We start from the raw sequence: 23612 nt of genomic DNA, 5'->3' as shown, positions 1-23612 counted from the left end.
ACAGCTGAGGAATGCCGAACGGCTGAGAAACACCTAAAGAAATGTTCAACATCTTTAGTCATAAGGGAAATGCAAATCAAAACAACCCTGAGATTTCACCTCACACCAGTGACAATGGCTAAGATCAAAAACTCAGGTGACAGCAGATGCTGGCGAGGATGTGGAGAAAGAGGAACACTCCTCCATTGTTGGTGGGATTGCAGACTGGTAAAACCATTCTGGAAATCAGTCTGGAGGTTCCTCAGAAAATTGGATATTGAACTGCCTGAGGATCCAGCTATACCTCTCTTGGGCATATACCCAAAAGATGCCTCAACATATAAAAGAGACACGTGCTCCACTATGTTCATCGCAGCCTTATTTATAATAGCCAGAAGCTGGAAAGAACCCAGATGCCCTTCAACAGAGGAATGGATACAGAAAATGTGGTACATCTACACAATGGAATATTACTCAGCTATCAAAAACAACGAGGGTTGGGGATTTAGCTCAGTGGTAGAGCGCTTGCCTAGCAAGCACAAGGCCCTGGGTTCGGTCCCCAGCTCCGAAAAAAAGAAAAAAAAAAAAAAAAAAAGAAAAAAAAAAAAAAACAAAGAGTTTATGAAATTCGTAGGCAAATGGTTGGAACTGGAAAATATCATCCTGAGTGAGCTAACCCAATCACAGAAAGACATACATGGTATGCACTCATTGATAAGTGGCTATTAGCCCAAATGCTTGAATTACCCTAGATCCCTAGAACAAACGAAACTCAAGACGGATGATCAAAATGTGAATGCTTCACTCCTTCTTTAAATGAGGAAAAAGAATACCCTTGGCAGGGAAGGGAGAGGCAAAGATTAAAACAGAGACTGAAGGAACACCCATTCAGAGCCTGCCCCACATGTGGCCCATACATATACAGCCACCCAATTAGACAAGATGGATGAAGCAAAGAAGTGCAGACCGACAGGAGCCGGATGTAGATCGCTCCTGAGAGACACAGCCAGAATACAGCAAATACAGAGGCGAATGCCAGCAGCAAACCACTGAACTGAGAATAGGTCCCCCGTTGAAGGAATCAGAGAAAGAACTGGAAGAGCTTGAAGGGGCTCGAGACCCCAAAAGTACAACAATGCCAAGCAACCAGAGCTTCCAGGGACTAAGCCACTACCTAAAGACTATACATGGACTGACCCTGGACTCTGACCCCATAGGTAGCAATGAATATCCTAGTAAGAGCACCAGTGGAAGGGGAAGCCCTGGGTCCTGCTAAGACCGAACCCCCAGTGAACTAGTCTATGGGGGGAGGGCGGCAATGGGGGGAGGGTTGGGAGGGGAACACCCATAAGGAAGGGGAGGGGGGAGGGGGATGTTTGCCCGGAAACCGGGAAAGGGAATAACACTCGAAATGTATATAAGAAATACTCAAGTTAATAAAAAAAAAAAAAAAAAGAAAAAAAGAAAAAAAAATAAAATATTTCTTTGGTGGATGTTATGAGGTCACACGTTGTCAGTGTTTTGCATCCCTGTGCTATGAACTTTAAACCATGTAATGAAATAGGGCTGCCCAGTGCAAATGGCCCATTCGGAGAAAAGATGTTTCCCATATTTGTACTTATACCTGGACTGGTCTCTGGAGCGAGGGGTGTTTATGAATTTGTTCTAGATTTTATTGTCTGTTGCTAGAGCTGGTGTCTCATGACTTTCTCTATGTTAATTGTGGTCTATCCTGAAGCTGGTGCTTTATGGCTGTTTTTTCAAACAGGCCTGGTGTTCCAAATGGATACAAGGGTTGCTTCAGTGGAGATAAAAAAGGTTTACCTTTCCCTTTCAAAATAATTAATCGCTTCTCGGCCTTTTGGCTAAGATCAAGTGTAGTATCTGTTCTTATCAGTTTAATATCTGATACGTCCTCTATCCGAGGACAATATATTAAATGGATTTTTAGAACTAGGAGTTGGAATAGGAGCTTGCTCCGTCCACTCCACGCATCGACCTGGTATTGCAGTACCTCCAGGAACGGTGCACCCCCTCGGGGGACTTAAAAAAAAATTGTCCAGAAATGGGGTTTATCTCATTCTTTCAATATGAGAATCCAGACAACCCTGGGAAAAAAGTAAGGTATGGATGGCAATCTCAGTGCAGCACTGTTAGAAGCCAGCACATCTTCTCAGTGGGAGGTGAAAACACATATCTGTATTAGCAGAGGTTTTCCAGATGAACAGAACCCAAAGCATGGCTCTCTCTATGTACGGATGAAGTGGATATAGAGAAATGTCTCATGGAATGTTGTCCACGAGTAAAACAATGACTGTGTAACAATGGCAAGCTGAAGAATACAGTCGTGTCTATATGTCTCAGCTGGTCTTCAGCATATTCCAGAATTCCTAACACGGAACCTGGAATGCTAGAAAAATAGTGATCTCTCTTGACAGAGTATGGCAGGAAGAAAAAGAAAAAGTTCCCATCTTCATCATCCTTACATATGTAAGCTTCCACCAGAAGATATGGCCTAGATAAAGATTTTTCTTGTCAACTCAAAAGCTCCAGAAAAACAGAGGGGTTTTGCCATGTTATATATTCCAAATAAGAAAAAGACCTCACATTAACCACCTGTTTCAGTTTAGGTAGTTGACTGCAGCACTTTGACGTGAAGGGCATTTTACCTCATCCTGAGTGCTGTGTGTCTGAAGGCTGTGACATTCTAAAGAAGACTCCATTTCTTTTTTTCCTTTTCTGTCAAAGGATATTTTCTTTATTTACAGTTCAAACGTTATCCCCTTTCCCAGTTTCCACTCCAGAAACCCACTATCACATAGCCCCTCCCCTGCTTCTCTGAGGGTGCTCCCACAAACCCACCCACTCTTGCTTGCCTTCCTGGCATTCCACTACACTGAAGCATTGCAGCTTGACAGGACCAAGGGTCTCTCCTCCCACTGATTTCCAATAGGGCCATCCTCTACTACAGATGTAGCTGGAGTCATGGGTGGCTCCACGTGTGCTCTTTTGTTGGGCGTTTAGTGCCTGGAAGCTCTGTGGGATCAGCTCTGTGGGATTCTTCCTATGGGGTTGGAAACCTCTTTAGGTCCTCCAATCCTGTTTCTAACTCCTCCATTGGGGACCCCGTACTCAGCCCAATGGTTTGCTTTAAAAATCCACCTCTGTATTTGCCAGGCTCTAGCTGAGCCTTTCACCTGACAGCTTTATCAGGCTCCAGTCAGCAAGCATTTCTTGGCATTTGCAATAGTATGTGTTTGGTGACTGTATGTGGGGTGAACACCCAGTGGAGTATTCTCTTGATGTCTTCCCTTCAGTCTCTACTCCATACTTTGTCTCCTTATTTCCTTCTGTGGGTATTTTGTTTTCCCTTCTACGGACTGAACGTCCACACTTTGGTCTTCCTTCTTCATGAGCTTCATAGGATATGTTAATTTTATTGTGGGTATTCTGAGCTTTTGGGCTAATTCCAATTTATCAGTTTGTGGATAACATGTGTGTCTGTTTGTGACCGAGTTGCCTCAGTAACTATGATATTTTATAGTTCCAACCATTTGCCTAGGAATTTTATGCAATCATTGTATTTAATGGCCAAGTAGTACTCCATTGTGTAAACTTACCACATTTTCTGTATCCATTCCTGTGTTTGAGGCCATCTGAGTTCTTTTAAATAAGGCTTCGATAAACATAGAGCAGCATGTGTCCTTGGGAAATGACACCCTTGACATTAGTCACAAAAATATAAAATACATTGTTGTGACATTAACCAAGCAAGTAAAATATCTGCATGACAAGAACATTAAGCCTCTGAAGAAAAATTGAAGATCTCAGAAGATGGAAAGATCTCCCATGCTCAGGGATTGGCAAGATTAATATTGCAAAAATGGCCAAATGGCAAAAAGAAATCTACAAATTCAATGAAATCTCCACCAAATTTCCAACTCAATTATTCAAAGACTTAGAGCAATTTGCAAATTCATTTGGAATAACAAAAAAACCAGAATAGCATACAAAATACTCAACAATACAAGAACTTCTGGGGAAATCATCATTCCCAAGCAGTACTACAGAGCAATGGGGATAAAAACTGTATGGTATTGGTACAGAGACAGGCAGATCAGTGGAACAGCATTGAAGACCCAGAAATGAACCCACACTCATGTGGTCAACTGATGTTTGACAAAGGAACTAAAACCATCAGGTGGCAAAAAGATAACATTTCAATCAATGGTGCTGGTTCAACTGAAGGTTAACATGTAGAAGAATGCAAATTGACCCATTCTTATCACCCTGTACAAACCTTAAATTCAAGTGGATGAAAGAACTCCACATAAAACCAGATACTCAAAGTAATAGAAGAAAACTTGGGGATGAGCCTCAAATACATGGGAAAAGGTGAAAATTTACTGAACAAAATACCAATGGCTTCTCTGTAGGTGTATGTGTTGCTGCAAAATTATAAAAAATGGAATGCTGTCTTTTACCCCCACTTGGTCAGCACCACAGTGACCCTAGTTATCTGTTAGATATCTTAATCTCAATCAGCAAAGCCTCTCACCCTCTTTGCTCTAGCCCCTATAACACTGCCTATGGCCTCTCTCTGAGCCTGGCAACAATCTGTCTACCAATGCAGTCCCCAAGGCAGGCTGTCACCATGCCAGAAATATACATCTCAATTCCATGGTGGCTTAGTATCCCAGCTGACACATACTCTATTAAACTTAATTCCCCGCAAGAAACAACACACAATAACCTCTGATCCAATTGATAAGATCCTCTTCCCTCAAACTTTTCTGCCTTTCATCCTTCCCTCTCATCCAATGACAGGCCTCGTCCTATCTTGTACCTGCCTTCACGTGCTTAATGGCATCACTCACTCCTCCATGCCCTTTAAGATGACTGTGCTCTGTGCTGTCTTTCCCTGGCAGGTGAGCATCTATGACCGTGAAGGCTGAGCTGTTCAGTTTCAGGGGGTACAAGATCTACCTGGAACATGGGCAGCACTATGCCAAGACATTGGAAGGTTTTCCAGTTTTCTTACTGGCAAAAGTGAGTCTGCATTCCTTTCCAAAAGGAATCCTAGGCAGATGAACTAGACAGTCCTCTACAGAAACACACACACACACACACACACACACACACACACACACACACACACACACACACACACACACACACGAAACACAGGCTGAAGAAATTCAAAAGAAAAGAACCCGCAGTACAGTCACATTCCAGGGAGTCATCCCTGTGTGTCTCGTGCTGATATGATGTTAAGAAGAATCAGAAAACGGGAGTCAGGAAAGCTCATTGAGTGCAGGCTATAAGGACTGACAAAAAAAGCAAAAAAGGTTAAGCGGGTACCAAACATAGCAATGGTGGCTGCCAAGGGTGCCACAAAGGCAGCCAATAAACAAAAGATTGTGAATCCCGTGAAGGTTTCTGCTCTGAGAGTTGGTAGGAAAAGCTTATTTGGTAAATCAGAGTTTAAAATAAAATCTGTCTTTAACTCTTAACAGAACAAAACAAACAAACAAAAAAAGATAAATGTGGATTGGAAAACTTTTATCACAATTTTTAAATTGTAGGGTTTCTCTCCAGTATGTATTTTTCTATGTATTTGGAGACTATTATGTTGGGAAAAGGCTTTGTCACATTGGTTACATTTGGAGGGTATCTCTCCTGTGTATGTCCTTTAATGTATTTGGAGATTACTGTGTTGTGAAAGGCTTTATCACATTGCTTACTTTTGTAGGGTTTCTTTTGGTATGAACTCTATGTGCCTAGAGACTATTTTGTTGTGAAAAGGGTTTAACACATTCACTACGTTTGACAGGTTTTGCTCCTGTATGAATTCTTCTATGTACCTGGAGTCTACTGGGTCATGAAAAGGCTTTATCACATTCCTTACATTTGTAGGGTTTCTCTCCAGTATGAATCCTTTCATGTATCAGGAGACTATTGTGTTGCGAAAAGGCTTCACCAGTCACTACATTTGTAGGGTTTGTCTTCAGTATGAATTCTTTTATGCCTCTGAATGTTACCGTGGTCTGAAAAGACTTTATCACATTCATTATATTTGTAGGGTTTCTCCCCCGTATGAACTCTTTTATGCCTGTAGAGGATACTGGGTCGTGAAAAGGCTTTATCACATTCATTACATTTGTAGGGTTTCTCTCCAGTGTGAACTCTTTTATGTATCTGGAGGCTAGTGTGGTATAAAAAGGTTTTATCACATTCATTACATTTGTAGGGTTTTTCTCCTGTATGAATTCTTTTATGCGTCCGTAGGCTATTGTGGTCTGAAAAGGCTTTATCACATTCATTACATTTGTAGGGTTTCTCTCCAGTGTGAACTCTTTTATGCTTCTGGAGGCTACTGTGTACTGAAAAGGCTTTATCACATTCATTACATTTGTAGGGTTTCTCTCCAGTGTGAACTCTTTTATGTATCTGGAGGCTACTGTGGTCTGAAAAGGCTTTACCACATTCATTACATTTGTAGGGTTTCTCTCCAGTGTGAACTCTTTTATGCTTCTGGAGGCTACTGTGTCGAGAAAAGGCTTTATCACATTCATTACATTTGTATGGTTTCTCTCCAGTGTGAACTCTTTGATGCTTCTGGAGGCTACTGTGTACTGAAAAGGCTTTATCACATTCATTACATTTGTAGGGTTTCTCTCCAGTGTGAACTCTTTTATGCTGCTGGAGTCTACTAGGTCGTGAAAAGGCTTTATCACATTCATTACATTTGTAGGGTTTCTCTCCAGTGTGAACTGGTTTATGCTGCTGGAGGCTACTGTGGTCTGAAAATGCTTTATCACATTCATTACATTTGTAGGGTTTCTCTCCAGTGTGAACTGGTTTATGCTGCTGGAGGCTACTGTGTCGTGAAAAGGCTTTATCACATTCATTACATTTGAAGGGTTTCTCTCCAGTGTGAACTCTTTTATGTGTCTGGAGGCTACTGGGTTGTGAAAAGGCTTTATCACATTCATTACATTTGTAGGGTTTCTCTCCAGTGTGAACTCTTTTATGCTTCTGGAGGTTACTGTGTACAGAAAAGGCTTTATTACATTCATTACACTTGAAGGGTTTCTCTCCAGTGTGAACTCTTTTATGTGTCTGGAGTCTACTGTGTCGTGAAAAAGCTTTATCACATTCATTACATTTGTAGGGTTTCTCTCCTGTATGAATTCTTTTATGCGTCGGTAGGCTATTGTGGTCTGCAAAGGCTTTATCACATTCATTACATTTGTAGGGTTTCTCTCCGGTGTGAACTCTATTATGCTTCTGGAGGCCACTGTGTCGTGAAAAGTCTTTATCACATTCATTACATTTGTAGGGTTTCTCTCCAGTGTGAACTCTTTTATGTGTCTGTAGGCTATGGTGTTGTGAAAAGGCTTTATCACATTCCTTACATTTGTAGGGTTTCTCTCCAGTATGAACTCTATTATGCCTCTTGAGTCTACTGTGTCGTGAAAATGCTTTATCACATTCATTACATTTGTAGGGTTTCTCTCCAGTGTGGACTCTTTTATGCCTCTGGAGGCTACTGTGTATTGAAAAGGCTTTATCACATTCATTACATTTGTAGGGTTTCTCTCCAGTATGAACTCTATTATGCATCTGGAGTCTACTTGGTCGTGAAAAGGCTTTATCACATTCATTACATTTGTAGGGTTTCTCTCCAGTATGAACTCTATTATGCCTCTTGAGTCTACTATGTCGTGAAAAGGCTTTATCACATTCATTGCATTTGTAGGGTTTCTCTCCAGTGTGAACTCTTTGATACTTCTGGAGTCTAATGGGTTGTGAAAAAGCTTTATCACATTCAGGACATTTGTAGGGTTTCTTCTCAGTATGAAGTCTTTCATGCTTTTTAAGTTTACTGTGATTTGCAAAAACTTTACCACATTGACTACATTCATAAGGTTTCTGTCTAGCTTGTGTTCTTTTATGTAATTGGAGAACTGTGTAAGGAGCAAAAGCTTCAACACACTGAATAACTTCAGAGGGCTTCTTTTCTGAATGAATCTTTTCATTCCTTTGAGGATGACTGTGAGCATGTAAAGCAAAGGGTTTTCCACAGTGAGTATATTCGGAGGGAATCTCTGCACTCTGACTTCTTTCATGCCTGAGAAGATAATATGCACATGTGAAAGCTTTACCACACTCATGAACACTTTCATCTGGATGATTTAATGTTACTGTTTCTCTAAATATAAAGAGGCATCTGGCCTTAATTTTTTTTTCACTTCGTTCACATTCAAGCTTTCCCTTGACTATGAGCTGTTTTGCATCTTCCAAGATCCCTGAAATGGCAGAGCATTTATTACATAGCTCAGATTTATATATCCTTTTTCTATAAAAGGTTTTTCCCAAATTTGAAGAAAAGCAAAGGAGCTCAGACCTTTAATACACTAAGTGTATTCCAATATTTACTGTAGTGTTGTTCATACTATATTTGGGAAGTAATCCAGGAGAAACAGAAGCATTTCTCCATTCCTAGTACTCAAGAGAATTTATTACAAATTGAGGTTCCATATGTATTGCCAATGAAGTTGGAAAAATAATTAATTGTAAAACATTTATCATGTAGAAACAGTCTGGTATAACAGCCACCCACTATATATCTTCACATTTTTATGGGAGAGAGAGTGTCAGAAAAAGATTGAGATACATAGACAGAAAGATAGGTAGAAAGATAAATAGATGGAAGGATGGAAGGATGGATGGATATGATAGATAAAGATAGATACATAGATGGATAGATAGACAGACAGACAGAGAGGTACATTGTTTCCTTCAAAATCCCTTTTATATACATGGTTTGTGTTCATTATGATATATGACATATCTATGAAAGGAAGATGAACACATTGCATTCACATAATTTAACACTTTGTTCTTCATAGACAAGTAATATAGGGATGGAGGTTAATGCACAACATCCTTCTTACAACAAATAATCTGCCAATTTCAGTAAATCTAACAATATCACTATTAATATCGGAATAAGCTTATTAGAAGCTTTTCGACTTGTATTTGTCAACCACTCAACATGTGGAGCTTTTACAAAATTAGCAGAAATGTATTGCCAGTTGTACAGTGTAGTTGTAATAGGGCTGTCTTTCAAATGGTGATGTACACTAAGGCATTGTTTCCAAGTCCACTTTCTTAAAAAATTGCATTGCAAAAACAAATCAGATAAAAGCGCACGGAATACCATGGTTTTGTTAGAATGTATCAATCACCAATGTATTTAAAGCAGTTCTTATTTACACTGTTGCTTTACTTTCAAACTTTCAGCACACATTAAAATTTCTTCAGAGGCATATTTGTATGATCTTGCATATAAGAAGTACCTTCTCTGTGTTCTAGAACTTTGACAATGTTCCTCAATATTTTGGTCTTCCCAATTAAAGCCTGAAATAGAGTAAGAGAAAAACAATGAATGGAAATTATGAAATATGTAAGCAACAATGTTCTGTAAATCTTAAAGTCATGCTCGCTTTACTCACCAAATTCTCTACCCGTCTCAATTGAAATACAGAAGTGCTTCAAAAGAAAGAAAATGTTTTCTCCAATTTTAAAACAAGAAAGGGAATTTATACTCTTACCTATAGCATTGAGGTTCCTGTAGGTCTCCAGCATGACATCTTTGTAGAGCTTCTTCTGGAAGGGATCCAGCAAAGCCCACTCTTCCCGCGTGAAGTTCACATGCACATCCTCATAAGTCACTGTCTTCTCAAGTATCCCATACATGGGTACAAAAGAAAGCATGATAGAGACAACATTGGGCATGTATTCTTCATAAACAATGTGTTCATATAATTATGGGGATTATCAGATTTATTTCTTGACTCCAAAGTTCTACTGTAACAATACATACTTGTAGGAAATGTATTAATGAGGTTCACCCCTGTCATGTCACAGCCTGTTCAATAGGATGTAGCCTTTCTAGTGAAATGACACCTACATATGTAAAGAGGACACAAGCTCTACAAGATCAATAGTGCTTACCAAACATCGAAGAAATTGTATTAACACTAACAATTACTGACTGTAAAACTCAGTTAAAAGCTGGGTCTATTGTCCTGTGCCTTTAACACTGCAGTCAGGAGACAGAAGCAGAATTATCACATTGAGTCGGATGCCAGTGTGGGGTATATAATGAGTTCTAGAACAGCCAAAGGTACATAGTAAGACCCTGTATCCTCTACCAGAATTGACTAACCAAACCAGAAATATAGAAAGACCTCAGGTTTTTCCTTAAATCTATAAGAGCATTATACATAAAATCCAGTTCTGTAGTCATCTTCCAGAAACCTGAGGTCCACAGGTACAAATTGTAACATTAACAAGATATTACCAAAAGGGAATATATGTTTAAACATTTATATTAGGCAGGGGGGTGGTGATTGAGCTCAGTGGTAGAGCGCTTGCCTAGCAAGCCCAAGACCCTGGGTTCGGTCCTCAGCTCCAGGGGAAACAAAAAGAACTTTACACTTAGGCAGAAGAAAATCTTAGCTATATGAAAGTTGATTAGATGTAAACAACACAGTGCAGGATGGAGGGCTCAGCAGTGAAGTACAGGGCATGGATCTCATGCTTTCACTGGGAATCTGCATGTAAATTCTCCAGTTCCTTGTCTCTAATTGGACTTTGATCGATCAAGATCCATTGACAGCAGCCAATGGAAAGGGTAGAAAAGGTGAGACATCCAGGTTCCCAAAGGTGAGGAAAGAGAAGCAGGAGACAGGAAAGGGAGATTTGTCTTGCTTTGGAGAGAGAGCCAAAAACCATGTAAGATGTCCAGAGGAGTGTTCATTGCCCCCAACCCCAGGTTGGAGATTAGAGATGGAATTAGGCTGAGAGTAGTTTTATGGTGGTGAGCAGTGAAAAGGTAACTGGGCAACAAAGCTAAGGGCAGATATAGAGCGTCGAGAAAAGAGTAACGGAGAGGACACACTAGCTGTGGGAAGCTTGGATGAGACATAAGTCAGGATAAACATATTAGTGTGTGTGTGTGAGTGTGTGTGTGTGTGTGTGTGTGTGTGTGTGTGTGTGTGTGTGTGTTCTATTGTGTGACACTGTTCCCCCATACAAGGGAACCAGGGCAGGGACTGGAAGTATACCTGTAAGGAACTTAAAGCAGGGTAGTGAAAGGGCTACATGCTTCAGGAAGAGCTCTTGCAGGTCCTACAAATAAGTGAGGTGAATTGTTGTATTTACAGCAGGATCACAGCCATCCATTATTCTACTTTCAGCAGGTGTCAGACCAGTGTCTGGCTACTCTGAGGACTAGACACACCTGAGGTGTATATTCATGCATATAGGCAAAAGACTCATAGTTTTTCTAACATAAAGTCACAACAAACAAGACAGGTAGAAAGAAGATCAGTGAATGCCCTGCAATGACTGAGAGGACTCAGAAGTATTAACAACATGAGTACATGGTATCCTAGGAAATAGAATGATAATGACTAAGAAATTTCAAAAATCAAAATGTGGGGTAAGTTCAGCACAAAAGCATATGCTTGACATATAAAGACACCTTCATTCCAGGCCCATTTATATCAATAAAAAAGAAAGGCCAGGCACGTTGGCCCACATATGATTCCAGCATTAGAACCCAGATTCAATTTGATCCCTACATTCATGACTAGCATATAGGCCTACCTTGAGGATACCCACGGCCACAAAGAGAAACTGTCTTCAAAAACAAGCCAAATTTGAAAAATATGAAAATATTAGTTAAGCAAAATAGCTTAGCATTGCTTCTTCTGTATCTCATATGATTTAAGGACAGAGTCTATTAAAAGGAAGGCGGGAGAGGAAGGAAGGACATGAGAAGGAAGCTGAAGGATGAATTTCAAGGAAAACAGAATAACAGAAATAAGTGGATATTGATTAAGTCTATAGACACTCAAATCTCATCCAAAAAAGGAATTGCCTCTTGTAGGAGTCCTTCTCCACATATTCTCACCAACAAGTCCACCAACAAGAGACAAATGTTTAAAGTCAACATATTATCTAGATGCTCTTTCATCCACCTAACTACGCTAGACCATGCTCTCTATAGGTTCATGGTCATTCCATGACAAAAATGCATTTAATATAACATCAAGGACCCTTAAAGTCTGTTACAGCATGTACAGTGTTCAAATGTCCAAAGTCTCCTGTCACCCTCAAGACAATCTTTAGACTGTCACATACTCTAAAGTCTGAAAGCAAGTTATATCTTTATCACATAAAATGGCAAATCCCATGGGGTAGAGAGCTGAATTCCCAGAAGTATGGACAATCCTGAGACCTCAGGGGAGACCGCCACTTCTGCCACTTCTGTTCACATTCCTCAACCAAAAGGAACCTGCATAGTGTCCCCTGCATACAGGTATATAGGACTGGTCACTGGCAGGAACCTGCTGATTCCTGAACTGAACTGGAACTGAACTGAACCAGTACCAGAGATCCCTCCACCCAAATCTTGTGGGTGGGACAGCTGGACCGTCAGAAGTGTGGACAATCCCAAGAACACACAGGAGACAACTACTTACTGCACACCTATCTGACCAAAGATTAAACCTCCTAGTGACATCTGTGCCCCCTGGGCACAGGGACCGAGGAGTCAGGGACAGGACCCTTCGAGTTTCTGCCTGTGCTGAGAGCTGAAAGGCAGTCACAAGGAGTCACACCTGAGAGCAGAGGTAAGATCACCTTTTCTGCTCCAAGCAACCCGTCTAGTGGCCTCAGGACACACAAGCCAGAAGACTTCTGTGACAGGACACTTCTGGCTTCTGGCTGTGCCCAGAACAGAACTGAATGAATCCCACAGGTCCCAGCACCCAAATCCCGTAGGGGAGAGAGCTAAATTCCCAGAAATAAGGACAAATCTGAGACCTCAGGAGAGAACGCCAATTCTGCCCACTTCTGATCACATTCCTGACCCAAGGGGAACATGCATAGTAGCCTCTGGATACAGGAATAGAGCTGCAGTCAGTGGCAGGAACCTGCTAGTAGTTTCTGCTGGAGCCTGGAGATGAACTGAACTGGTCCCACAGCTCCCTCTACCCAAAACCTGTAGGGGAGAAAACTGGACCCTCAGAAGTGCAAACAATCCTGAGAACTCAGGGGAACCAACTACTTTCCACCCACATTCTTCACACAAGAGGAAATTTCTTAGAGCCATCTGTGCCCTTTGGGCACAGGGACCTAGAAGCAGTCAGGGGCAGGAACCTTCTGGTTTCTGCTTGTGCCAAAAGCTGAAAGCCAGTCACCAAAATAGCCTACACACCATGAGCAGAGGTAAGACCAACACTTCTGTGCCAGCAACCCGCCTGGAGGCTTCAGGTCAAACAAACCCAGGAGTAGGTCTCTGTTCCCAGATTCAGCTGAAAGAAAACAGGCCTACAGGAGGGTCAAGCCACTGTCAGAGACAGCAACACAAGCTAACACCAGAGACAACCAGCACAGGATCCTTATCAACAGGAACCAAAACGACTTGGCATCATCAGACCCCAGTTCTCTGAGCAAAACAAATTCTGGATTTCCAAACACACTGGAAAAGCAAGATTTGGGTTAAAATCACATTTTACGATGATGATGGAGAACATAAATAACTCCCTTAAAGAAATACAGCACAGACAAGTAAACAAGTAGAAGCCCTTAAAGAGGAAACACAAAAATCCCTTCAAGAATTACAGGAAAATACAACCAAACAGGTAAAGGAATTGAATAAAAGCATCTATGATTTAAAAATGTAAATAGAAACGATAAAGAAAGCACAAAGGGGGGTTGGGGATTAAGCTCAGTGGTGGAGCGCTTGCCTAGGAAGCGCAAGGCCCTGGGTTAGGTCCCCAGCTCCGAAAAAAAAAAGATCCAAAAAAAAAAAAAAAAAAAAAAGAAAGCACAAAGGGAGATAACCCTGGAGATAGAAAACCTAGGAAAGAGATCAGGACTCGTAGGTGCAAGTGTCACCAATGGAATACAAGCGATAGAAGAGAGAATCTCAGGGGCAGAAGATACCATAGAAAACATTGACACAACCATCAAATACAATGCAAAATGCAAAAATCTCCTAGTCCAAAACATCCAGGAAATCTAGGACACAATGAGAAGATTAAACCTATGGACAATAGGTATAGGAGAAAGTGAAGACTCCTAACTTAAAGGGTCAGTAAATATCTTCAACAAAATTATAGAAGAAAACATCCCTTACCTAAATAAAGAGATGCTCATAAATATACATGAAGACTACAAAACTCCAAATAGGATGGACCAGAAAAGAAATTGCTCCTGTCACATTATACTTAAAAGACCAAATGCACACAACAAAGAAAGAATATTAAAAGCAGTAAGGAAAAAAGGTCAAGTCACATATAAAGGCAGACCTATAAGAATTACACCAGACTTCTCACCAGAAACTATGAAAGCCAGAAGATCCTGGGCGGATGTCATAAGAACACTAGGAGAACACAAATGCCAGTGCATGCAACTGTATCCAGCAAAACTCTCAATTAATATAGATGGAGAAACCAAGATATTCTATTACAAAATGAAATTTACATAATTTCTTTCTAAAAAGCCAGCCCTACAAAGGACAATATGTGGAAAATTCCAACACATGTAAGAAAACTAAATCCTAGAAAAATCTCATGCAATGAACCCAAAAGAAGAGAACCAAACAAACATAATTCCACCTCTAACAACAAAACTAACAGGAAACATAAATCACTATTCCTTAATATAGTTTAACATCAATGGACTCGACTCCCCAATAAAAAGATGTAGACTAACAGACTGGATATGTAAAGAGGACCCAGCATTTTGCTACATACAGGAAACACAACTCAGAGACAAAGACAGACACTACTTCAGAGTAAAAGGCTGGAAAACAACTTTCCAAGCAATTGATCTGAAGAAACAAGCTGAAGCAGCCATTGTAATATCGAATAAAATCGACTTACAACCAAAAGTTATCAAGGAAAATAAGGAAGAAAACTTCATACTCATCAAAGGAAAAATCCACCAAGACAAACTCTCAATCCTAAATATCTATGCTCCAAATGCAATGGCACCTACATTCTTATTAAAACAAACAAACAAAAAAAAACTTATTGAAGCTCAAAGCATACATTGCACCTCACACAATAATAGTAGGAGAACCCCACTCTCATCAATGGATAGATCATGGAAATACAAATGAAACAGAGACATAGAGAAACTAACAGAAGTTATGAACCAAAAGGACTTAAGAAATATTTATAGAACATTTCATCCTAAAAACAAGGATTATACCTTCATTTCAGGACCTCATGGTACCTTCTCCAAAACTGACCATATAATCAGTTACAAAACAGACTTCAACAGATATAAAAAGATTAAAATAATCCCATGCATCCAATCAGATCACCATAGACAAAGGCGGGTCTTCAATAACAACAATAATGACAGAAAGCCCACATATACATGGAAGTTGAACAAAGCTCTACTCAACGATAACAAGGAAGAAATAAAGAAAGAAATAAAAGACCTTTTAGAAATTAATGAAAAAGAAGGCACAACATATCCAAACTTATGGGACACTATGAAAGAAGTTCAAAAAGGAAAACTCACAGCTCTGAGTGCCTCCAAAAAGGAATAGGAGAGAGCATACATCAATCAGCAGCTTGAAAGCACACAGAAAAGCTCTAGAACAAAAGGAAGCAAATACACCCAAGAGGAGTAGAAGGCAGAAAATAATCAAACTCAGGGCTGAAATCAACCAAGTAGAAATGAAAAGGACCATACAAAGATCAACAAAACCAGGAGCTGGTTCTTTGAGAAAATCAACAAGACAGATTAACACTTAGCCAGACTAAACAGAGGGCACAGAGAGTGTATCCAAATTCATAACATCAGAAATGAAAAGGGAGACATAACAACAGAATCTGAGGAAATTAAAATAATCATCAGATCCCACCACAAAAGCCTATATTCAACAAAACTGGAAAATCTGGAGGAAATTTTCTAGACAAGTACCAGATACCAAAGTTAAATCAGCATCAGCTAAAGCATCTAAACAATCCTATCCTTCCTAAAGAAACAGCAGCAGTTATTAAAAGTCTCCCAACCAAAAAGAGCCCAGGACCAGATGGGTTTATTGCAGAATTCTATCAGACCTTCATAGAAGATATCGTACCAGTACTGTCCAAACTATTCCACAAAATACAAACAGACACAAACCACACAAAAACCCAACAAATAAAGAAAACTTCAGACAAATTTCCTTTGTGAATATGGACACAGAATTATTCAATAAAATTCTTGCAAACCTAATCCAAGAACACATCAAAATGATCATCCATCATGATAAAGTAGGCTTCATCCCAGGGATGCAGGGATGTTTCAACATACAGAAATCCATCAACGTAATCCACTATATAAACAAACTCAAAGAAAAAAACTACATGATCATTTCATTAGATGCTCAGAAAGCATTTGAGAAAATTCAACACCCCTTCACAATAAAAGTCCCGGAAAGATCAGGAGTCAAGGCCCATACATAAACATAGTAAAAGCAATACACAGCAAACCAGTAGCCAACATTAAACTGAATGGAGAGAAACTTGAAGCAATCCCACTAGAATCGGGGACTAGACAAGGCTGCCCAATCTCTCACTACCTGTTCAACATACTACTCGAAGTCCTAGCCAGAGCAATCGGACAACAAAAGGAGGTCAGGGGAATGCAAATTGGAAAGGAAGAGGTCAAAATATCACTATTTGCAGATGATATGATAATATACTTTAGTGACCCCTAAAGTTCCACCAGAGAATTACTAAGCCTGATAAACAACTTCAGCAAAGTCGCTTGGTATAAAAGTAAATCAAACAAATCAGTAGCCTTCCTCTACTCAAAGGATAAACAGGCTGAGAAAGAAATGAGAGAAAAGGCATTCCTTCACAATAGTCCCAAATAACATAAAATACCTTGGTGAGACTCTAAGCAAGCAAGTGAAAGAACTTCAAGTCTCTGAAGAAAGAAATTGAGGAAGATCTCAAAAGATGGAAAGATCTCCCATGCTCATGGATTGGAAAGATTAATAAGTTAAAAATGGCCATCTTCCCAAAAGCAATCTACAGATTGAATGCAATCCCCATCAAAATTCCAACTCAATTCTTCATAGAGTTAGAAAGAGCAATTTGCAAATTCATTTGGAATAACAAAAAACCCAGGATAGCGAAAACGATCCTTAACAATAAAAGAACTTCTGTGGGAATCATCATCTCTGACTTCAAACAGTATTACAGAACAATAACGATAAAAACTGTATGGAATTGGTACACAGACAGTCAGGTAGATCAGTGGAACAGAACTGAAGACTGAGAAATGAACCCACACACCTATGGTCACTAGATCTTTGACAAAAAAGCTAAAACCATTCAATAGAAAAAAGATAGCATTTACAACAATTTGTGCTGGTTCAGCTAGAGGTCACCATGTATAGGAATGCAAATGGAACCATTCTTATCACCCTGTCCATAGCTTAAGTCCAAGTGGTTCAAGGACCTCCACATAAAGCCAGATACACTCAAACTAATAGGAAAAAAGTGAGGAAGAGTCTCGATCACATGGGCACTGGGGAAAATTTCCTGAACAAAACACCAATGGCTTAAGCTCCAAGATCAAGAATCATGGGGCTCATAAAACTGCAAAGCTTATGTAAGGCAAAGGACACTGTCAATAGGACAAAACGGCAACCAACAGATTGGGAAAAGATTTTTGCCAATCCTACATCTGATAGGCTAATATGTAAAATATACAGAGAATTCAAGAAACTAGACCCCAGGGAGTCAAATAACCCTATTAAAGATGGAGTACAGAGCTGAATAAAGAATACTCAGCTTAGGCACATTGGAATCCTTACTCATAATGGAAAAGAAAATCAATACAACCCTAAGATTCCACTTCACACCACTCAGAATGGCTAAGATCAAAACCTCAGGTGACCACAAATGCTGGCGAGGATGTGGAGAAACAGGGACACTCCTCCATTGTTGGTGGGATTGCAAACTGGTACAACCACGCTCGAAATCAATCTGAAAGGTCCTCAGAAAATTGGTCATTCCACTACGTGTGGACCCAGTATACCTCTCCTGGGCATATACGGAAAAGGTGCTCCAACATACGAAAAAGACACATGCTCTACTATGTTGACAGCAGTCTTATTTATAATAGCAAATGCTGGAAAGAAACCAGATGACCTTCAACAGAAGAATGGATACCGAAAATGTGGTACATCTACCCCATGGAGTACCACTCAGCTATCAAAATATTGACTTCATGAAAGTTGTAGGCAAATGGATTGAACTAGAAAATATCATCCTGAGTGAAGTAACCCAATCACAGAAAAATACACATGGTATGCACTCACTGATAAGTGGATATTAGCCCAAAAGCTCAAATTACCCAAGATGCAATCCACAGACCACATGATGTTCAAGAAGGACAAGCAAAGTGTGGATGTTTAACTCCTTCTTAAAAGGAGGGTATATGGAAGAATAGTTTGGAGAAGAGATGGAAGGAACAGCCATTCAGAGCCATATATATCCAACAAAACTAAATAAAGTTAATGAAGCTAAGAACTGCATGCTGACAGGAGCCAAATATAGCTGTCTCCTCAGAGGCACAGCAAGAGCATGTCCAATACAGAGGCAAATGCAAGCAGCAAACCATTGAACTGAGAATGGGATCCCTGTTGGAGGAATTAGAGAAAGGATTGAAAACGCTGAAGGGGCTTGCCACCCCATAACAAAAACAGAGCTCCCAGGGACTAAACCACTTCCAAAGACTATACATGAACTAAGCCTGGGCTCCAGCTTCATAATGTAGCAGAGGATGGCCTTGCTGGGCAACAATAGGAGGAAAATCCCTTGGTCCTACCAAGGGTGAACACCCGCCCCCCAGTGTAAGGGAAAGTCAGGAGGGTGGGAAGGTACGGTGGTTGGGGTGGGGAATACCCTTATAATGAAGGAGAGGAGGATAGGATAAAGGGCTTACGTCCGGGCATCTGGGAAAAGGAATAACATTTGAAATGTAAACAAAGAAGTATACAATAAAATACAAAAATGGCACAGAATATCACTTCCCATTCCAATAAACAGGGATGGGTACATCAGTAGATGGAGCAAGGCGAGAAACCTGCAGGTCAAAAGACAAGTCCTATGGCTCTGTCTCAGACATATGTGGCTTACATTTTAAGGGGCAACTTATAACATAGCTGTTGTTTTGGTTACTTCTACATTATGTATGCAGCTCTCTATAGCAGATGACTCATGTTTTGTATCTCAACATCATGTGGTCAGGAAATACAACTGAAGCTTCATCCTCATGACCTCAAGTAATGAACTCAACAGGCTCATCAATGGGGCTCTGACTCTGCAGAACACAGATGGCTGGAAGAGTGCTGAATTGAAACCACAGAGCAAGCATCCATGACCTTTGCATCCTTCTTGTTTCCAACCCACAAGAAATAAGTGGTCTTGTTGAGTCTGGCTTCTAAACTGGGCTGGACCCCATACAGATGAATAACAGTTGTAGAATCTTTTACTGGGACTAGGAATCACTTTGCCTACCCCTTCCATTAATTGGAGGGTTAGTAGGAAAGCTTGTTACTCTCATGGCATCTTCTAAGATTTCAAGTCCATAGAAAGGATCTTCTGTTTAAAGGTGATAATCTCCTTGCATTTCAATTCATGCTTTCCTTTCAGCACTTGATGGTCATTTGAAACTAATTTTCTTCTGGATAAGCCACAAATTTGATTTCACTCCTACGGAACTTGTCGAGTTATTTCATTTGGAACTTCTACAAACTGGACCTCAATATTCCTACAAGTCCGTGTACCACACACTATAAGCTTCAGTGTGTGCACTGCATAGAGAGAGTGGCAGCAACACAGCAATGGCTAGAAATCCAGATTCTCCCCTCCTCAAGGAATGCCCTCTCACTGAGGAAAGAAAGCCCAGTGCATCTCCCCAGATCCACACATATACCAACAAAACAGGGTGGATCACAGCTCATCATACTCTGATAGATCCACCAGTGTACTCTTCCACGTCTGGGGTCTGGGGTCTGGGGTCCTCACACTTACCACGGTGGGACTGTGATCTCCCTCAGATTTCCTAATGGATGTGTCTAAGGGGAATCCTAGAACACACTGCTTGCTATCTCCCACTGGTGTGTGTGACTGCTCGGCCTCCCCATATCCCTCATTAGCTTGAGCCACACAGCTAAGTCTTAGGAACTTAGCATCTCCCCTACTGGAGGTATGCTGGTCAAGCAACTGAGACAAAACAGGTCTCCTGTGATCCACACTTCCACACGAAGTTGTCAGTGATGTCAATTCCTACACAGGATCCTCTTTGTTTGTAGTTACCCCCCAACCCCCGCCCCACGCCAAGGACAGAGACCTCAGAAAACACTAATGAAAGGTCCTTTCTCCTTCCTACTGTCCACTCTTGGAACATCTTGGAAGGTGTTGTAAGACTGTCTTCCAGGAGTGGGTCCCAGAGTCTCACCCACCAATCTTGTGTGTTTACATTAAAAGGTATGAATTAACACTCGTTAGAAAATTACAAAATCACACACCCTAAGTCAGACAGGACTTTATTCATAAAGGTGAGCCCTGCAGATGAAGGCTTTAAACTTCAATTAGTCTGTGATCTAGCTGTTGCCTACCCTGTTTCACTCTGCACTGTACACAGGACACTGGTCCTCCTGTACTGTTCTGAGGGCAGAAGTCCTGCTCCACATACAAATCCTTTCCCTGTTACTGCAAAGCACAGTACAGTCCATGACTCAAATAGGTAATTTTAAAACTCGGTTGAGGTACTGCCCTTTATCTTAAGAATTTAGAAACTTAAATCAAGAAAGCAAGGCCATTGTTCTGGGGACCAATACACATGCTGTAGGCCACCTGCTTCACTTCCATTTTCCTTCCTCCACCTTATCTCACTTCTGTCCTTCTCCCTAAACCTTTTCACTTCCACCTTCCCCTCCCCAGCCCAATAACCTGCTCTAGCCTATATTTTACATGTTAAAATGGGGAGAAGTTTCCAAGGAAAGACACCTGAATATGTGAATACTCCTCATCCTAGGCAGCCCCTCTGGGAAAAGTGGAATTAACATCAAAATACAAACAGCACCAGAGCAATCCACAGTGCCTCTATGTCCTAAGCAATGGAAGATCCTACATCATAGATTCTCCTGTTCCCTTAACAGATTAAATTCCAGTACTACCCAGCCTTTGAGGTGTGGTTTATAACACCCACAAAATTCACTCCAAATTGATTTTAAATGGCAAGGGACAAGATCTGGAGGGCACTGAGTGTAGGGAGCGGCTAATGATGGCGCCGACATCCGGTGGTCGTTTGTGGTAAACACCTACAGCGCATGTGTTGGCAGACCCCCAGCACCTACAAGGCCAGGGTGATATTCATGCTAAATAGGTATTTCATACTCCACCAATCCCCAGTGGACAAATTTACAGCCACAGCCTGTCTTGTATTTAAGGCGAGTGCCTTTGTTCCCCGGGGTCCCCGTATCATCAACTAGGTGTTCCTACAATAAAGGCTGATTGAGAAGGATCCAACGGTGTTGTGTCTTCCTTGTCGGTCGAGGTGGGCACGACAACTGGTGGCCCGTACGGTGACCCGAGAAAATTATCTTTTCTCGTCTGGATCCAGAACTTTTTCAGCCTCAGGACGGTCGGCTCCGGTAAGTTCCCAGTAGGGGCAATTAGTTGCCGGAATTGGGACAATAGAGTTCCTAGAAGTGGAACGGTAAAGTTCCTAGAATAGGGACTGTAAAGCTCCGGGATAAGGGATTGTAAAACTTCCCTGGTAGGACAATAAAGTTCTCTGGAAAAGCAGAGACAATGATAGCCTTGGTTTAGAGGCAAAAAAGGGTTTGTGGAGCACTGCAATGTTGTCTTTTCCATTTGATCCTTTGTGGGTTGGACTAGCACTTTTGCCTTATACTCTTTTTGTGTTGTGGTGTTGCTTCTGTCTGAATTGCCACCGTCCAGGGCATGAATGCATTTGTTGGGAAGAGTCCATGATGAGCCACAAGATCGTGTGTAAATAAACACGCCAGCTCGCCAACTCGCCTTGCTTGTAAATCGATCGTAAATAAGGTCGTAAAAGCATGGGAAGCTCACACTCCACCCCGCTCCTGTCAGCTCTTCAGGAGATTCTTGGTCAGCGTAAGCTTAAAATTGAAAAGAAAATCCTGCTGAGTTTTCTTGATGAGTGTAACCGTTGTGCCCCGTGGTTTATAGTGTCAGGGTTGCTCACTTTGAGAGCATGGGAGAAGCTGAGAAAAGATCTGGATAAGGAGACTACAGAGGGCAAGCTTAAACCGGGGACAAGGCCGCTTTGGCGTATGATCCGTGCCTGCTTGGAAGATAAACGATGTGAAGAAGCTGTTAGGACAGGTCAGAGAATCCTTACAGAACAACAGGAGAGTATGTCAGAAGGAGAGAGAGTTTTGAAGGAAGGAAAGAAAAGAAAAGGAGGAAAAGAGGTAAAAGAGAAGGCAGAAAAGATCAAGGAGAGGATAGACAAAGGCGAGAATAGTAATCAGAATCAAGGAACAAAGAAAATTTATCCCTCATTAAAGGCATTGACCTTGGAGATGTCTAGTGATTCAGAGTTTAGTGATAGTGACTTAGCTGACCTTGAGGAGGAGGTAGCTCATTATGAGAAAGAGATTTATCATTCTGACTGGCCAAACACTTACGCTGTGCAGAAACAAGCCAAGGACTTAAATAAGAAGGCAATTATGCCAACAGCACCTCCTGCACCACCGTATAACATTCAAGATAAAACAATGGTGAAGCCTGCAGGAAGTACTTCTTTTTGCCCGGAAGTATGGAAAGAGTTAGGATTGAGTTTTCCAGTTTTTCTGGATGCAAACGGGCAGCGACATCATGAACCTGTTGACTTTAAGACAATAAAACAATTAACAGAGTCAGTCAAAACCTATGGAGTCAACTCAGCTTTTGTTATTGCTCAAATTGAGGCTCTTGGCAGATACTGTCTCACCCCTGGAGACTGGGGGAGTTTAACCAGAGCCTGCCTCTCTCCGGCTATGGAACAGGTGTAGTGAAAGGAAACTTAATTTTATGGACCCCGCTCTAGTGGCGGTGTGTTGGTTGATAGCCAACGTTAATTTTTGAAGCATAGTGTTTTATCTGTGCTTGTGCTCCTAGCCCACACAGTAGGGGGGAGCGAAACTAGCTGCAGAGCTGCTACAGTGAACATGGAGACTGCTCAGTCTCACCCAATTTTTCTGGCTCTTCAAGAGCTGTTTAAAAGAAAAAGGCTTAGGATAAAAAGAAGCACTATAGAGAGATTTCTTAGTGAGTGCGATTGCCATTGCACCTTGGCTCACTCTCTGGGAATCTCGAGGTGGACAGCTAAGAAAAGCTGGGAAAGATTTAAATTTTGCTTGGGAACAAGGAACCTTAAAGGGACAGGCTGCGTTAGAAATGCTACAGGAGGAATGATCTGAAAAGGCTGAGAGTGAGGTGGGGGAGGACTCTAAGGAAAACAAGAACAAGAAAAGAATTTCTGCTTTTAGTGGCCAG

The 23612-nt window shown here is 41.1% G+C and overlaps 1 protein-coding gene and 1 non-coding gene across 4 annotated transcripts in view; one reads left to right on the top strand and one right to left on the bottom strand.

The window, feature by feature from the left end:
• The first annotated feature begins 1824 nt into the window (after positions 1–1824).
• LOC120097991 (U2 spliceosomal RNA) lies at positions 1825–2015 on the top strand. Its single transcript, XR_015642097.1, has one exon. It is a non-coding gene; the product is annotated as a U2 spliceosomal RNA (small nuclear RNA).
• Positions 2016–3937: 1922 nt separating this feature from the next.
• Zfp91-ps1 (zinc finger protein 91, pseudogene 1) overlaps positions 3938–23612 on the bottom strand; it is a 38962-nt gene continuing 19287 nt past the window's right edge. For 2 of the 3 annotated variants that reach the window (XM_087591791.1, XM_087591790.1), the window contains 3 exons: positions 9600–9723; positions 9345–9405; positions 3938–8113 (listed from right to left, as the gene is read on the bottom strand). In XM_087591791.1, the coding sequence (XP_087447917.1) occupies positions 5956–8113; positions 9345–9405; positions 9600–9633 (2253 nt within the window). In that variant the 5' untranslated portion in view covers positions 9634–9723 and the 3' untranslated portion in view covers positions 3938–5955. Of the gene's footprint in view, positions 8114–9344; positions 9406–9599; positions 9727–23612 lie in introns of all 3 variants that reach the window. The other variant, XM_087591789.1, reaches the window with a different exon arrangement.

The sequence above is a fragment of the Rattus norvegicus genome, chromosome 17, assembly GCF_021556685.1.
Source record: "Rattus norvegicus strain SHRSP/BbbUtx chromosome 17, alternate assembly SHRSP_T2T, whole genome shotgun sequence".
Classification (NCBI taxonomy): domain Eukaryota; kingdom Metazoa; phylum Chordata; class Mammalia; order Rodentia; family Muridae; genus Rattus; species Rattus norvegicus.
The sequence above is the reverse complement of the archived record's forward strand: the minus strand, read 5'-3'. Positions and strand labels throughout refer to the sequence as shown.